General features: G+C 44.5%; 1 protein-coding gene and 3 non-coding genes across 4 annotated transcripts in view; all 4 read right to left on the bottom strand.

Moving 5' to 3' along the window:
• Window positions 1–15,820, bottom strand: part of TEX14 (testis expressed 14, intercellular bridge forming factor) — a 32,339-nt gene extending 16,519 nt beyond the window's left edge. The window contains exons 1-14 of the mRNA XM_037372113.1: window positions 15,671–15,820; window positions 10,741–10,855; window positions 10,257–10,422; window positions 9,378–9,514; window positions 8,601–8,682; window positions 8,034–8,164; window positions 7,103–7,216; window positions 6,526–6,649; window positions 5,526–5,704; window positions 4,221–4,372; window positions 3,220–3,410; window positions 2,871–3,021; window positions 1,557–2,542; window positions 751–857 (exon numbers count right to left, since the gene is read on the bottom strand). Of these exons, the coding sequence (XP_037228010.1) occupies window positions 751–857; window positions 1,557–2,542; window positions 2,871–3,021; window positions 3,220–3,410; window positions 4,221–4,372; window positions 5,526–5,704; window positions 6,526–6,649; window positions 7,103–7,216; window positions 8,034–8,164; window positions 8,601–8,682; window positions 9,378–9,514; window positions 10,257–10,422; window positions 10,741–10,855; window positions 15,671–15,806 (2,771 nt within the window). The 5' untranslated portion in view covers window positions 15,807–15,820. The remainder of the gene's footprint in view (window positions 1–750; window positions 858–1,556; window positions 2,543–2,870; window positions 3,022–3,219; window positions 3,411–4,220; window positions 4,373–5,525; window positions 5,705–6,525; window positions 6,650–7,102; window positions 7,217–8,033; window positions 8,165–8,600; window positions 8,683–9,377; window positions 9,515–10,256; window positions 10,423–10,740; window positions 10,856–15,670) is intronic.
• On the bottom strand, window positions 11,154–11,364 carry LOC119142590. Its single transcript, XR_005102348.1, has one exon. It is a non-coding gene; the product is annotated as a small nucleolar RNA U3 (small nucleolar RNA).
• Window positions 12,776–12,986, bottom strand: LOC119142589. The gene has a single exon (XR_005102347.1). It is a non-coding gene; the product is annotated as a small nucleolar RNA U3 (small nucleolar RNA).
• Window positions 14,691–14,901, bottom strand: LOC119142557. Its single transcript, XR_005102317.1, has one exon. It is a non-coding gene; the product is annotated as a small nucleolar RNA U3 (small nucleolar RNA).
• Window positions 15,821–15,920: the final 100 nt, after the last annotated feature.

Here is a 15,920-nt window from a genome sequence, read left to right as displayed (position 1 = left end):
TCTGATTCCAATCCAGAGCTTGTTCACTTGACCATCTAACCACACGAAACATCTGGCCGATTGTTGTTCTAACCAGGTATGTCCTTTACCAACAGGTCCTACTGATCCAACTGGGTCATGAATCAACTTAAAAACTGCAATGGTTTTCCTGACTGATTTGACCTGAACACTGAAGGAGGTATTGGTCTCCATCTTTCCCACTAATAGATTAATTTGGACAAGTTTTGCCAAGAGCTCTTAACATGTACTTTCTACCCACACAGAGAAATACAAAGGGACAACATTAAAAAGCACAGTAAATGTAACAGTAATGGATGGATACTCTGTCCTCACTAGGTTTAGCAAGACTGTTCCACAGCCTCTAACATAGGTCCTAGTCCGACACCAAACTATTTCTACTAAGTATTGAATGAGGCTCTGCAGAGGGAGGAGAACCACCCTTACTAGTAACTTACTAGGTTGCTCTCCTTAGGCACTGTTACAGTTTTGGACCACTGACCTTCATCAGAGAGGCATCTGAAATCTGTCTGAATGCCACTCTAAAAGCAACTGCCCTGTCGCAGCAGTTACCCCGTCAGCTCTGCAGCTGACAGTGACTCACAGTAGGGCCCTAACTGGACAGATGGCTTTTCACTTACTGAAAAAACATCTAATGCCATCCTTGATCCTGGATGTGCCTACTTTCAACAGTGGCTGTGTAAAGATGAATCTGCTAGAATTAACTCTTCTGTGAATACGATCAAAACTCACCACCTCTCTTCTTCACTTCCACTTGCTGCAGAATGTGAATCACCTCCTCTCTGACACTGCAAGTTGAACTTTTTTTTGCATCTTACAGATACACGTGGGAGTAAATGCTGAAATGAGTCCAACAAGCCATGATTCAGCACACTTCATGTATTCCAGTAATTACTAGTTGAGATGTCTATGAGATATACCAAGAACAAGACCATGCAAACTTTATTCCCTAGGTTATACTTTAGTAGCACTGCTCATAAGAAAGGATGGTAACTCCAGGCCCTAGCCTAGTAAAAACTCTGCCCTGGAATTACAGGAGGTTTCATATATACGCAGGCAGACAGTCGTAACATGTAATTCACAGATGAGTGGACCTCAATGACTCAAGATTATTCCTATGTAAGTACATTAATTTCTCTCTCTTTGGGCTAAGCATTGTCAGTGACTGGTATTTAATAATGAAAGCTATCTAGAAGCTGTTACTAACAACAGCTTAGACCACCAGAACTAAGCATACAAACAAAAATCTGTCTCCGCTTGCCCTTTTCCCTGACAGTCCCACCTCCATTTTCATACAGGATTTTATTCCCTCCTGACTGAACTAGGGGGTAGGGAGAAAGAAGAAAATTCAATTGCACTGCTGAGCTGACTGTTTTCATTCATATATATATATATATATATATATAATGTACACAGTAAGTGTATATATTTTAAGAGACAGATTCATCCCTCCTCTTGGACGCCATCCATAACTACATCTCTTTACCTTCTAAGGAATACAGAAGCGATATATACAGTCCCCCTGCTTAACACTTTACCTCATGGTCTAGGCTCATTTGATCATTCAGGCTTTTCTCCACACTGAAGGCGAGATTGTGATCGTTGTTTCCATTTTCACTCCTATAATTCTCATGAAAGCACTTCCACTTTTCATTTTGAATTGCCTCCATATCCATGGCTGTCTTTGAAACAGCTTGGAAATGGTCTCCATCCAGTGCTCCTTGTGCCTGACACGTTATCAATGGTGGAATATAGTCACTTGATGGTGGACCTATAGCCTTCCATAAAAAAATATTAACTCCAGAAAAAGGGCTATTCGTGTTTTGGGAAGTATCATCAGGTCTCTTCCAGTGTCTGTCTTGAAAAAATTGCTTAGAAAGCTGATTCATTCCGATTTCCTGGAGCAGCTTCTTTTGCTTTTTGGTGGCCTTTAATTTGTCCAGTTTCTCCTCCATTCTGCACATGGAATCTGCTGCCTGCTGCAACAGGCTCTGGACAATCTTTAAATTAAGGACACACTTGCTGGTGTGCTGCTCATTTTGGGCCAGACTACTCATTCTTCTCCCAGCATCTCCTCTCACCTGTGCCAGCATGCATACATCAGAGGCCTCACTTACCCTCTCCTCCTCCTCTGTAGTGTACTCTGTACCCGATTCTGAAAAGCCACCTTCCTCGTGAACTGGCTCTTCCTCACAGCGCACTTGAGGGGATGCATACAGGTCTCTGAGGGTAGCCTTATATTCTTCCTTTCGCTGCCTTTTTTCATCCTTCAGAGCTTGACCTAATCCAACTCCTTCTTCCAGGAAGTCTTCATGAAGTTCTGGGTAACTGGCAAAGATTTCATTGATTTCAAAGCTACAGAGGCTGTCATCCATATCACTGACACTGAGAGCCGTGTGGAGTTCAGGAGCTACACCACAATTTTTGTCCTGTGCAACCGGCTGTAGATTGGTTGATGCCTCTTGCTCCACTAAAGCAATACTCTCCTCAGGAAAAAGAGAGTACCTCGGGGCAGTAGAGCTGTCTGAAAAATGTGTTTATAAGTGTTAAGCCTTTTCTCCAGATGTCCAAACACACTGCTTTTGTAAATTTAGGAGCTAATGTCTTTCAGAGATTACATAAGCAACATTTAATACCACTGCTGAAAACAGAGTGTGTGAACTTCAAATATTAACCAGTCTTACAGTCTTGAGTTTAGATTAACAATTAGGGTGGTAGCTAGACTCCAAAGCTGACTGCTTGCTATTTTCAAGCTAAGTCATAAAATCTGTAAGTGTCACATTTTAGTTGTTTAACTAAACTGAGGAACATGCTAAGGGAGGGACACCTGACATCTTGGTAGAGAAACTTACCAGCCTCAGTTATCTGTTTTCCCTGCAACTCTTGTGTGCTCTTTTGGTAGCTAAAAGCTGATGCCAAACAGATGTTCACATCTGCAAAAACAGCCGGTCTTTGCGCTTTTGACACTTCATCAGCACAACCAGTTTGAGACTTAACTAAATCCTGCAATACAAAAAATGGAACAAAAGACAACTATATTTGACAGTTCATTGTCTCTACCTTCACTTTTAAGGTGGTTTGCCTCAGGATACTCAATGTTTGGATTGCCTCCCATATAGATTTAAGAAATAAAACTTGAATCTGAATGGACACAAAACTGTTGTTTTAAATACATGAAAGCCTACCAACCCTGGAAGTCACCTTTAAGTCATTTTTCAGTATATATTGAATATCCTGAAGTTTCATGGAGCGATTCTTCTGTTTAGGTTCTAGCCCTGATTTTATGATACCATAATAGGGCATAGGAAGTCTGACATCTGCTTCTAACTGTTGTCCGGAAATTATGAGCTGTTTAATAACAGAGACTTCAAAACCTTTCCAGGGAGGAGTCTCTGCAAGACATAAATATAGAACTCATGTCACAAGCTGTATGTCAGTGTTAATGAAAATAACAAAAACAACAACAACAAAAAAAAACCAATCAGAGATACTGAAGCATTATTGCCTGCATACTCCCTAATTTACGACTGTCACAAACCAAATGAGCACTCAGTCCAGTCTTCAATCTCCTTCCTATCTTATTTCAGCAGTGGATGCTTTAAAGAAGCTGAAAGCAATCTCTAGAGGACAGTTACACTGTAAACCACACTCCAGATTCTTCATGACCAACTAGCTAATAGAAGGTTTAATTTTTAGGGTAATTGTTTATCCCGTTTCACTGCCAAAATAGTCAAAATCAATACAAAATATCCATTATCTGCAATAACAACAGCAATACATTATCTGTAAGTTATCATAGTGATCAAAAAGATGAAAGCTATACAGGCTCATTTTGCACACTGCAAAGAGTTAACATTTTGCTGTCCTCCTATAAAGAAGATAGATAAACAGCAGAAAAACACCATACACAAAATTGAATCTCTCTAATACCAACCATTAATCTTATCCTTTAGTTATACAATTTTACGTTTCCTGATTACATTTTACAAAAGTTTCCAGTAGTCTTTGCTATTGCCATTAACATTTGGAGGGTTTTTTTGCCTGGAGGGTTCCTTTTCCAAGTCAACTCTGCATGAGCCATCACAGCAAGGTTTTATCCAGTCATACAAGGGAGTTAAACAGACATTAGGAGGCTGACAGTCTGCATTGAAAACATTCAGTGGGTTACCCCAGTGACAAAAGCCTAAACCTATAGATAATACCTGTCAAGGCCTCCTGCAGTACTGTACAGAAGCTATAAATATCCGATTTGACTGTGACAACTTTTTCAAGGATTACTTCAGGAGAGCACCACTTATACAGCTGGACTGGGACAGGAATACGTGTCAGATCACTGTGTTCTCCACCATCTCTGCTGTATAAAGACAAAAAAAAAGCTGTGAATTGGGACATACAGCATGCTGAACTAAAAGGTATACCTTTTGGAATGATACATCTGAGTTCGTTGTATCTGCTTTTGGTTTAAATACCTCCCAGTGCATGCCTGTAAATAAAAATGTGTAGTATTTCCATGCCAGTAAGTGTATAGTGGTACACTACAACAAAGAATTTCTGGTGAAAGTAACACCTCCTTTAACAAATTTACACAAATCAGAGAAAGGTGAAAATTTCCCAATAGGAACTTTACAAGCAACCCTTCAGCTCTGGCCAGAGTTCTCTGACCACAGACAAAATACAAGAAGGTGCTACCTATCTTGTCAATATTTTGCAATGTATATACATGTCTAGATGATAAATTCCTCCTCACATTTAACTACAGGGGCTTTGTTACACATTTCCGATTCAGCTTACTGTGAAATAGCCAAGAAATCACCAAGATTTATTAACAAATTCAGCTTGCAAGGAGGTTAACAAGTATCCTTCCTCCTTTCAGGACACTACCATCTGCAAGTTTTTGTTTATTATCAATTTTACTCTCTTTCCTTACAGTCTAACCAGCCATTTACTTCCTTTCTAATCAGACTGCAATACAGGAAAGAAGTAAAAAACATATATAATTAATAATTTACCTAGATTAATGGTGTCCCTCATAAAAGATACTTTTTGTCAGAGGTGACACTTAATTACTACCCAGTGTGGAATCTTCAATGATTTTAGGTAAGCCTCCACAAGCACAAGTTCAGTATAACAACAGGAGACAAATTATTTCCAGCCCAGCAGCAGAATTAGTAACTCAAAGAGGAATTTCATCTCCATTCTGCACAATTAGGCTCTGTTTTTCTATGATGGTATTTTTATACTGCAGTAAAGAGCTGCTTCTGTTACTAGTATCTATTTTCAGACAGTTATAACATAGAAACTAAGTCCTCCCAAAACTTGCCATACTGCCTGTGGGAAAGTTAATGTACCTGAGCAGTAATAATTTGGAGTTCTTCACTCCTGTAACTCTGCTGCCCAACTCAGAGGCAGGAATCCCTAGTCATGAAAAGAGGCACTTCAGCAGAACGTAGCATTAAATTTGACTTTGTGTTTGTCCCTTTCACAGAAACAGTGAGGAAGTTCTTTACCTCTCTATCATGTATTCCAAGTTGCATAGCTTTGCCTCGCCAGAAGAAACAATTTGAATAGCATAGGAGGTAACAGAGCGGTGGATAAATCCACGGGAGTGTAGAAAACGCAAAGCGTCACTAATTTGAAGCAGCACATGCAAAATCGTCTCTATGTGCAGTACTGGGAATTCTGTACGCTGAAAAAATAACAGAGTACCAAATTTGCATTGCAGGTCTTTAAAGCTTGATATAGGGGAAAACTATCATTGTACACAAGAAGGCAAAGAAAGCAAACATGAAACATAACATAGTGAAACTCAGACAAATTGCACTTGCTAAATAATGTTCATTCTCAATACCAACCATACCAACTAGTAATACTGTTAAAAGTAATTAAAAAAAAAAAAGATATTGACTATGCCAAAATTCACTCTGAAGCAGAATGCAACGAAATGCCTTTGGCTGCAGTTTCTCCAGTAACTCAGATGTCTGCATTCAAACAGTTAAAAGAAATAAAACAGCGATTAACTGCTAAAAAGAGAAGAGAAAAATATTGAACAATAAAACACAGATCAGTTGATTCAAAAAAAAAAAAAAAGAAAAAGAATGAACCAGAATTGAGTTCAAGCATTCACTGTCATACACAGGCAGCTTGCAATGTACTACACACAAATATTCAAGGGCAAAAGCTGGTCTCACCACATTTACAGTATACAACCACATGCAGAAGATTAAAAGTTCAACTGAATTTAACAGCAGCCTTTTTAAGACTGTCACTAAACAAACAAACAAAAAAAAAATATATCAGTGCAACTGCACCTAAACATTAACTGAAGTATTTGCCAATTACAAACTTTACCAGCTTACACAGAGTATCTGATACTGTACAATGAGATAGAAACCCAGACGCAAAGACTGATGATTTTGTCTTCTTGTTCTTTGAGTAAAGATGTTAGATGTAGTTACTAACTTCTTCCTCTCAATAAATTACTATTTAAAAAATAAGTATTCCAATTACCCTTTCATGAAGGATGCTGTACAGAGAACCAAAGTTAACCCTTTCATATACTAAACGGGTTTTCTCCAAGTCACTAGACAGACAGACAGACATCAACTGTAGCAAATGAGGATGACGGAGTTTACTGCAAAGGGAGAGGAAAAAGAAAAAACTGTAAGGCAACTCAGACTAAAAGAGAAAGAGTACTGGTCTTCTAGGTGTAGTTACCAATACAATGTGAATGCTTCTAACTTTTCCTTAAAATACCCAACATTTTAAAAGAACTGTAGATTAGGAGGCATTTAGGAAACCGTGTTTAGGGTCACAACTAGGAGAATCTATAAATAAGCCATCCAAGAAATGTGCAATGAAGCATTCATCCAGACATATGAGAACAAAGTACCACCTTTCTGTATTACCCGCTGGGAGTAAATGGAGTGGGAAGAGACAGGATAAGAGAGACACCTGCGTTTCTTATTTGGAGAGAAAGTGGAACCACAGCCTAACAGTTCTCCCTTTTAAGAGATCACATTTCCTCACATCACTGGGAACACCCAAATCCCAGGAGCACATGTGGCTACCACACATTCTTTCTTACCTACTATGTTCCTGCTCTGCAATGAGAAGATCAGCTAAGCGTAGTTTACTACAGCTCTGATGGGGCTCAAAGCTGAGTTCCTTCACTGTAACTCTGCTGCCTCCCCACATCAAGCTACAAGGAGAAGAGGATGCTTTCAGCAGTTATTTTTTTCCAGTTATAGCATGACTTACAAATAATTTTGGAATTCTTAAATGCTTTGGTGCTGTCTCCTACTGTTAGCAACATTAATTTGATGATCCTGGCTGTCACATATACTTTTTCAAACTGACAAGCAATTCCTGTCCTGTTAAAGACTGGATGTAGCAGGACAGGTTTGCTGTCCAAAGATGCTACCCTTCCATGACCCAAGGTAAAGAACAAGGACAATTTAGAACTCCTTTCACTAAAAGGTGGTTAGCCCACTGTGATACAAGCCAGAGCTTTGGGAAGATTAAATCACCAATTTGTAAATTCTCTGGATGACTCTGAGGCACAACTACTCGCTACACAATACAAGAGAGAAAAAAAGGGCTCGGTCTGCACTTACAACTCTCTTTTCACCACAGATTTGAGCAAGTAGGCTGCAGACATGGACATCCAGAGGTCTGAGGCCTCACCCAACAATTACAAGGACTAAACACTTAGCAATGCAATCTGTGCAATCCCAGCAACATATTTCCCACCACAAATCAGTACTGAAACACAGCTATCAGTGAGTAATTGTAACTGGGTTAATATTGCAGGAAGGGGCAAGAGCAACCTACAGGTATCAAGGGAGTCTAAAGAAGATACTAATCAGTGGACTGCAGAAAACAAGTTGCAAGCAGAAAGCAGCAGATTAATATAGAATAGACAAGGAAAATTACTCAAAGCATTTATTACAACAACTTGCTGCTTCATAGTAACAGATATACACTAGAGGGGCCAAAATCCCTTTGATTCTACTTACTTTGACATGATCATGTATGGTCCAACATGGTAAGAAAATGCTGGTTCATCATCTGCCTGAACCACGTCTTTTTCCCCAATAATAGGGAGAGATGTCAAGTACCCTAGATGCCCATTGCCTGCAAGATAAAACTGAAACACCACCAGGCCATAACCAAAAGGAATATGTAACAGCTCCCAAGATCGGTCACGTCTGCCGCAAGATCACTCAAAACCTGAGTGTAATGCCTGCAATGGCAGCATCAGCCAAAGCGTCAAAATGCAGTGTTAAGATATCTATGTCAAATGCTTAACTTTCTAGTGAAGCTGAAATAGGAAAAGCAGAAACAGTCATTAAGAACTCCCACAGATGACATTTAAAAGGGGAGTTTCTATTGCCTGTTCCAAAACAGCCTCCTCTGACAGAGCCTATTAAAGGCCTGCATATTTGTGCTCTCTACAACTTTTCCCGCCGTTTCAGAAGAACACACTAAAAATTAAAAACAGGTGGGATAACTACTCTGAAGAACATGTGACTCTGAAAAACTGTACCAGTATCATTAGAAAACCATTATCCATAGCATCTTACCTTCCCAAAACCAAAGCTGTAAATGTTCTTGGCTGCATTAGCTCCATGTTTTAGAAATCTACCCAGAGGACTGTCAGCATTTCTAAGTATCAAAAACATAAGCAAATAAGGGTAACTAATACGCCAAGGCTTTGAGTAAAATACAAAAAAAAAAAAAAAAAAAAAAAAAGAGAGAAAAATACAGAAATTCGGCAACAGCCATATTATTTCAAATGTTGCATTTGACTGGTCTCACACAAAAAGTGTAATGTGGATGCTGAAATTCCAAATTATTGCACAACTCATTCAAACTTTTTAGATACACCATTACGATATATATCTGTTTAAAGCAAGACAGTCTATTTAAAAAAAAAAACAACAACTCTATATACAGAGGTGTCCTGCATTGTTTTTTATTCACAAGTATGTGTTTTGACTGACATGTATCTGACATAAAAGCTCTTGAAACAGCTGGAAACACACCCAAAAGATTTGCAGTGACATTAAAAGGTCAAGAAACAAACTACTCCATGTTACTGCCATTTTGATACTATTGAAATCCAGTACTTCATGTTCCTGATTTCAAGAGTATATCTTAATATGCAAATATTTACAGCTATCAAGTTTCTATTTGGAACTCTCACAACAGAAATAAAAAGTATCATAATTCCTAACACACATTGGTTTTAAATCTGACTTTGTCAAAAAGAAACATGAACATTTTAATTTTAAGATAATAGAATATGGAAGCAAAAGCCCTTGTACCTCCGCCCCCCAGTGCTTGGAAATTATTCTTACCCTTGAACAAGACCACCAAATCTAGATGGACTGCAGACCAGTGCTTTTGATGAGCCAACTTTCCTGAGCAGATCAGAGGGAAACTTCTGAACGGCAGCCTGCATGTGGAATGTACAACGCTGTATAAATTCCAGCATCTAGGGAGGAGAGGGAAGGAAAAACCAAAAAAAAATCCTTCAGAACTGCAAGATAAACCACTTTAAATGAATAGATCGTGACTACTGAAAAACCAGTTACTTGCAATATTTAAATAGCCATTTCAAGACACCCATACACAGAAAACCTTGAAGAAAATCAGTTACATGAAAATGTAAGAGAAAGCTTACTTCAAACACCAGATGACTAACTTTCAAAACATTCACCCGCTGAAGACTGTAGTATCAAATTTCTTTTTAAAAGCAGCATTGTAATAACAGGGAAGAGGAGTACTGTAAGTTTTAAATCAATATTGCGGTCATGAATAAGCCTTCTTGATACTGCATTTCACTACCATGCTAGCAATAATTACACATTTGCTGACACTGCTCATGCACAGACTGAGATACACTTGAAAACTACTTCACGTTTACCCCCAAATTTGGACATACATGCAAACAAATGACATACGCCAGGGATCAAAACCAAGGGCCTGTCATTCTCCTCACTACACGCTCACACATAAAGGTCCTTGCAAGTTACAGACACACATGCCCCTGCACCTGAGCAAAACCTTAAATAATCTGCATCACAATGCCTGCAAAATAGCATTACTCACACTGCAAAATAACGTTAAAGAATTATCCATTGTGTAAAAGCCAAGAATTTCTCCCTGCAATGTTGGAGTTTCTTCACTTTAAGATGAAGTCGTGCCTATCTAGCACACATATTACACACACATACCTGAGTACTGCTTTCTTTTCCAGCTGACATAGCCCAGTACTGAGGATTTTTGCCATCTTTATCATGTACTCGCAGATCACCTCCTTCATCCAATAACTTGCTAAGAATCCACTGCTTTCCTGAGAATGCAGCTGCATGGACTGGGGTGCTTCCATCATAACAGCGACTGAGGAATGTTAAAGCAGAAATGTTTCAACCCAACCCCTACTACTATCAGCCAGCTCTGCTTCTGGGGAAAAAAGTAGCATACCTAGAATATTTACATACTCCCAAACAACCACATACAACACAAAATCAGGAAAAACTATGCATTTACTTACCTCTGAGGAATTTTGGCTATAGTAGCCAAATAATGGTAGCATGTGTGTTAAGCATTTATTCAATAAGGTGAATATTGTGTATTATATTGGCAAAAACCACTAAAAGAATAAACGTTAACTAATTTCAAGTTCCGGGGGAAAAAAAAATTATTTTTATACTTAACTGATTAGTGTCTGAGCCATAATCCAACAGCACATCCACTATTTTATCAAGACCCAGCAATGCAGCAGTGAAGAGAGAAGTCTGGCCCATGGAATTTACAGCATCCACAAAAACACCTATAAGAAAACAAAAGATGACAAGGGAAGTGCTTGTTCCCCTCCACCTCAAATAAAAGGCAAGGGTTCATTAACACTGAAACTGACTGTTTCCCTCTGAGATCCTTGAGATATGGAAACATAATGATATTAACAGGAACTGAAAAAAAAGCAAACTACTTTCTTTGTAACTTTCTATACAAATCACGGACTGCTTGTCCACGTTTTCATGTATAAATAGCACAGGCAAGGTATTAACATGGATGCTTGCGTACTACGACCGATCTACTTTTGGAACCAACAATAAAAAGGAGCACAAACCACTCAGCCCGTGCTCTCTCCCTCCCGCCACCCGAAGGAGGCGGGAACGGTCATCAATGGTGGGCGGTCCCTGCACAAGCAGCACCGCACACCCGCTTCGCGCTCAGGAGAAAGCACAACCATCCTCCTCGTGGCTTGTGACGCCGATCAGGGAAGATCACTCTCCTCTAGTGACCAACTACAGAAATGATCCCTGAAAGTATAGTCTTAACGCCACAACCGCCGCGCGACAGCCCCCACCGCCGCGCACCGCCCTCCACCACACGGACACCACCACGCGCGCACCCGCGCCGGACCCCCGCGCTCCCGCCCGCGCCGCGCCGCCGCGCACCCGCGAGCCCGACCCCACGGAGCCGCCCCGCGGCCCAGGGCAGCGCCGCGCGTGGCGCGAGTGGGATCCCGCCCCCTCATTTACATCTTCTGCCTCAGACGCCCAATCAGGGGCGCCTCTAATCCAGGCCCGCCCTCTCGCAGCGGCCCCGGGCTCCGCACGAGGCGCCGTGCCGCCCGCCCGGGGGCTGCGGGAAACGCTTCGGCCGCGTTCCCCGGGCCCCCTTGAAGAAGCCCCGGGACCCGCACCGCGCGCAGCGTTCCCTCCATCAGCAGTCCTGGCAGTCCAGGCCCGGGGCGCCCCGGCACGAGTGACACAACATCAAGTGGCGAGCACGCTCGACCTGCGCAGGGCCGGGGTGGCCCCTGAAGGCCCGGCGCCCACGCCGCTCGGTGACTCTGTGCCAAGGGTGAGCAGCTCCTGCCTAATCCCCTGCAAGGCCAACGTGCGACGCCCGCGGCCCCATGCCCAGCCTTCCAGGGAAAGCATGGTGTGCCAGAGGAAAGCAGGGTCCCTGTCCTGGTTTAATGCCAGCTGGTGACTTAAGTGCCACACAGCTGCTCGCTCACTCCCACCACAGTCAGAGGGATGGGAAGGAGAATCATAAAGGAATGTAAAATACGAGGGTTGAGACAGGAACAATTTAATAGATAAAGCACAAGCCGTGTGCGCAAGCAAAGCAGAACAGGAATTTTTCATTTCTTTCCATCAGCAGGCAGGCGTTCGGCCATCCCAGAAAAGCAGGGCTCCATCACATGTAACGGTTACTTGGACAAACAAATGCCTTAACACCAAATGTGCCTTCCTCCTCCAGCTTACAGACAGCGTGACGTCATATGTTACGGGATATCCCTCTGGCTAGTTTGGGTCAGCTGTCCTTGCTGTGTCCCCTCCAGCCCTACCACTGGCAAGCTCAAATAACTGAAGAGTCCTTGACTTTAAATATCAACATTATCAAACAACGACCAAAACCATCAGGTGCGCTATCAATACTACTCTCACCCCAAATTCACAACACAGCGCTGCAACAGATACTAAGAAAAAAATTTACTCTATCCCAGGTGAAGCCAGTGCAGTGTCCCCCTGGCCCCAGCATGCTCTCCACCCCTCCCCGACAGCACTAAAGCACATTGCCTGCACCTGCACAGGCCCGCGACTCCCCCCGACGCAGCCTGCTGTAGCTCACTGTGCTGCACCCACCCCGGTCGTCGCGCACCCCGCAAGTGCACCAGGCGCCCCCCGCACCACCATCCAACTATTTTTGAAACGAACAATAAAAAGGGGCACAAACCACTCAGCCCGTGCTCTCTCCCTCCCGCCACCCGAAGGAGGCGGGAACGGTCATCAATGGTGGGCGGTCCCTGCACAAGCAGCACCGCACACCCGCTTCGCGCTCAGGAGAAAGCACAACCATCCTCCTCGTGGCTTGTGACGCCGATCAGGGAAGATCACTCTCCTCTAGTGACCAACTACAGAAATGATCCCTGAAAGTATAGTCTTAACGCCACAACCGCCGCGCGACAGCCCCCACCGCCGCGCACCGCCCTCCACCACACGGACACCACCACGCGCGCACCCGCGCCGGACCCCCGCGCTCCCGCCCGCGCCGCGCCGCCGCGCACCCGCGAGCCCGACCCCACGGAGCCGCCCCGCGGCCCAGGGCAGCGCCGCGCGTGGCGCGAGTGGGATCCCGCCCCCTCATTTACATCTTCTGCCTCAGACGCCCAATCAGGCGCGCTGCCCCGCCTCCGTTCTCCGCAGCCGAGCTCAGGCCGCCCGGCCCGGCCCCGCTCACCGCCACCGGCTACCGGCGCCCCGACCTCCGCCCGCGCCAGCACAGGTCGCCAGGAGAGGGCTCGCCGAGCCAAACGCCCTGCACAGGCCTACAGCCAGCGGGGCCTGGGCTGCTGCCGTTCTCTTGACACAATAGAAGATACCACCGTCTCTGCCCGTGCTATCTCCTCCCCACACCACCAGAGAAGGAGATGCCCAGGCACCACCATTGCACATCTCTCGGCTGGCGCTCTAAAGGCTGTGCACCGGCTTCCAGCACCTATCGAGGCCCGGAGCTTTCAGGCACGTTTCTCCCTGGCCCTTTGTCACACTCTGATGAACACAGGGGCCACAACAACCCCATACAACACTACAGGCTTGGGGAAAAGTGGCTGGAAAGTGCCTGGCAGGAAAGGACCTGGGGGTGCTGGTCGACAGCCAATGAACACGAGCCAGCAGCATGCCCAGGTGGCCAACAGCATCCTGGTTGTATCTGAAACAGTGTGGCCAGCAGGACCAGGACAGCAGGACCCGGACAGCAGGACCCCTGTGCTTGGCACTGGTGAGGCTGCACCTTGAATACCGTGTTTGGTTTGGGCCCCTCACTACAAGAAAGACACTGAGGTGCTGGAGCACATCCAGAGAAGGGCAACAAAGCTGGTGAAGGGTCTGGAGCACAAGAGCTAGGTGCAGCTGAGGGAACCAGGCATGCCTAGTCTTGGAGAAAAGGAGTGTCAGGGGAGACCTTATTGCTCTCTACAGCTACCTGAAAGGGGGCTGTAGGCAGGTGGGTGTCAGTCTCTTCTTCCAAGTAACAAGCCACAGGACAAGAGGAGACAGCCTCAAGTTGCACCAGGAGACATTTAGACTGGATATTAGGAAATATTTCTTCACTGAAAGGGTTGTCAAGCACTGGAACAGGTTGCCCAGGTAAGTGGCGGAGTCACCATCCTGGAAGGTATTTAAAAGCTGTGTAGCTGCGGTGCTTGGGGACGTGGTTCAGTGGTGGGCTTGGCAGTACTCAGTGCTGGGTTAATGGTTAGACCAAATCATCTTAAAGGCCTTTCCCAACCTAAGCGATTCTATGATCAGAAACAACTTCACAGCACCTGCCAAGTCACCTTGCCCTATAGAGCAGACAGCTCAAGAACACCACCGCCTAAGACGCACACTCAGGTAATAACCAACTTTCAAACCATTTTTCAATGAACACCTTCTTCATCCCTTCGGGTCGTTAAAACCTAAACCCGCCTGACGGCCTGTGTCATTGCTACCGAAAAATCCACTAAAGAGGTGTGAAAAACGAAGCACTGACCGTCCCAGAATAAAGGCCCTACTGAATCTATTGCGCGTTCTGCTGGGACATGTTTGTTAGGACACCCCGGGCACACAACTGATCTGTCCTTAAATACGTTGAAAAAAAAGGCACAAACCACTCAGCCCGTGCTCTCTCCCTCCCGCCACCCGAGGGAGGCGGGAACGGTCATCAATGGTGGGCGGTCCCTGCACAAGCAGCACCGCACACCCGCTTCGCGCTCAGGAGAAAGCACAACCATCCTCCTCGTGGCTTGTGACGCCGATCAGGGAAGATCACTCTCCTCTAGTGACCAACTACAGAAATGATCCCTGAAAGTATAGTCTTAACGTCACAACCGCCGCGCGACAGCCCCCACCGCCGCGCACCGCCCTCCACCACACGGACACCACCACGCGCGCACCCGCGCCGGACCCCCGCGCTCCCGCCCGCGCCGCGCCGCCGCGCACCCGCGAGCCCGACCCCACGGAGCCGCCCCGCGGCCCAGGGCAGCGCCGCGCGTGGCGCGAGTGGGATCCCGCCCCCTCATTTACATCTTCTGCCTCAGACGCCCAATCAGGCGCGCTGCCCCGCCCCTCCGCAGGGCCCTCAGGCGGCCCCGCCTGCATGTACCAGCAGCAGCGCCCCCTCCCGGCACAACACAGGCCGTCAGAGTTCTTGATGGTCAAACGAAAAAAAACTGCATCATGTATTAGTTTTCATTTACAAAGTTCCCTGTTCCCATTTAGTTGCAAATCTACGCGTCAAAAATACCAGTATCTGAACCACACCTCAAGCATTTCACAATCCGAATTAAGGATAATATCCCATTTAAAGAGTATATTCCTAAAGTAGACTTTCAGTCTTAAAATATCTCAACTATTTCCTTATGAGCACCTTACAACTAAAACCTTTGCTTCCTTTTCAATTTCCTCATTTTCATACAATGTTTTTTGATTCAATAACAAGTTCCGCTTAGAAAAGGCAAATTAATTTTGTAAACACATTTCACTCAGTAAAACTGATTGTGCACATAGCCTGTTTTTTTACCACAGATACAAGCATACAGGAAAATGTAACTCTCTCCTCCCAGTATGTGTCTAAACTAAGATTTTACCTTTTTTCAGAAGCTTTTTCACTTTCACATAGTTTCCTTGCCTGACATACTCATGCAGCTGAGCTTCCAGGGAGTCACCTTTCATACTTCCAAGCTGGACCGGGCAGGGAATTGGAAGAGGGAGAGCATGAGCCATCTCCTGTCCTCAGCAGAACTAGGAAAAGGTACAAAACATAACAACGCTGTGAAACGCCATAGCTCAAAGAACTTTTTTACTTCAAAGCCCCCAGCACTGACCCAATCAGTTACA

The sequence above is a fragment of the Falco rusticolus genome, chromosome 1 (assembly GCF_015220075.1).
Source record: "Falco rusticolus isolate bFalRus1 chromosome 1, bFalRus1.pri, whole genome shotgun sequence".
Taxonomy (NCBI): domain Eukaryota; kingdom Metazoa; phylum Chordata; class Aves; order Falconiformes; family Falconidae; genus Falco; species Falco rusticolus.
This window is presented reverse-complemented; position numbering and strand designations above follow the sequence as displayed.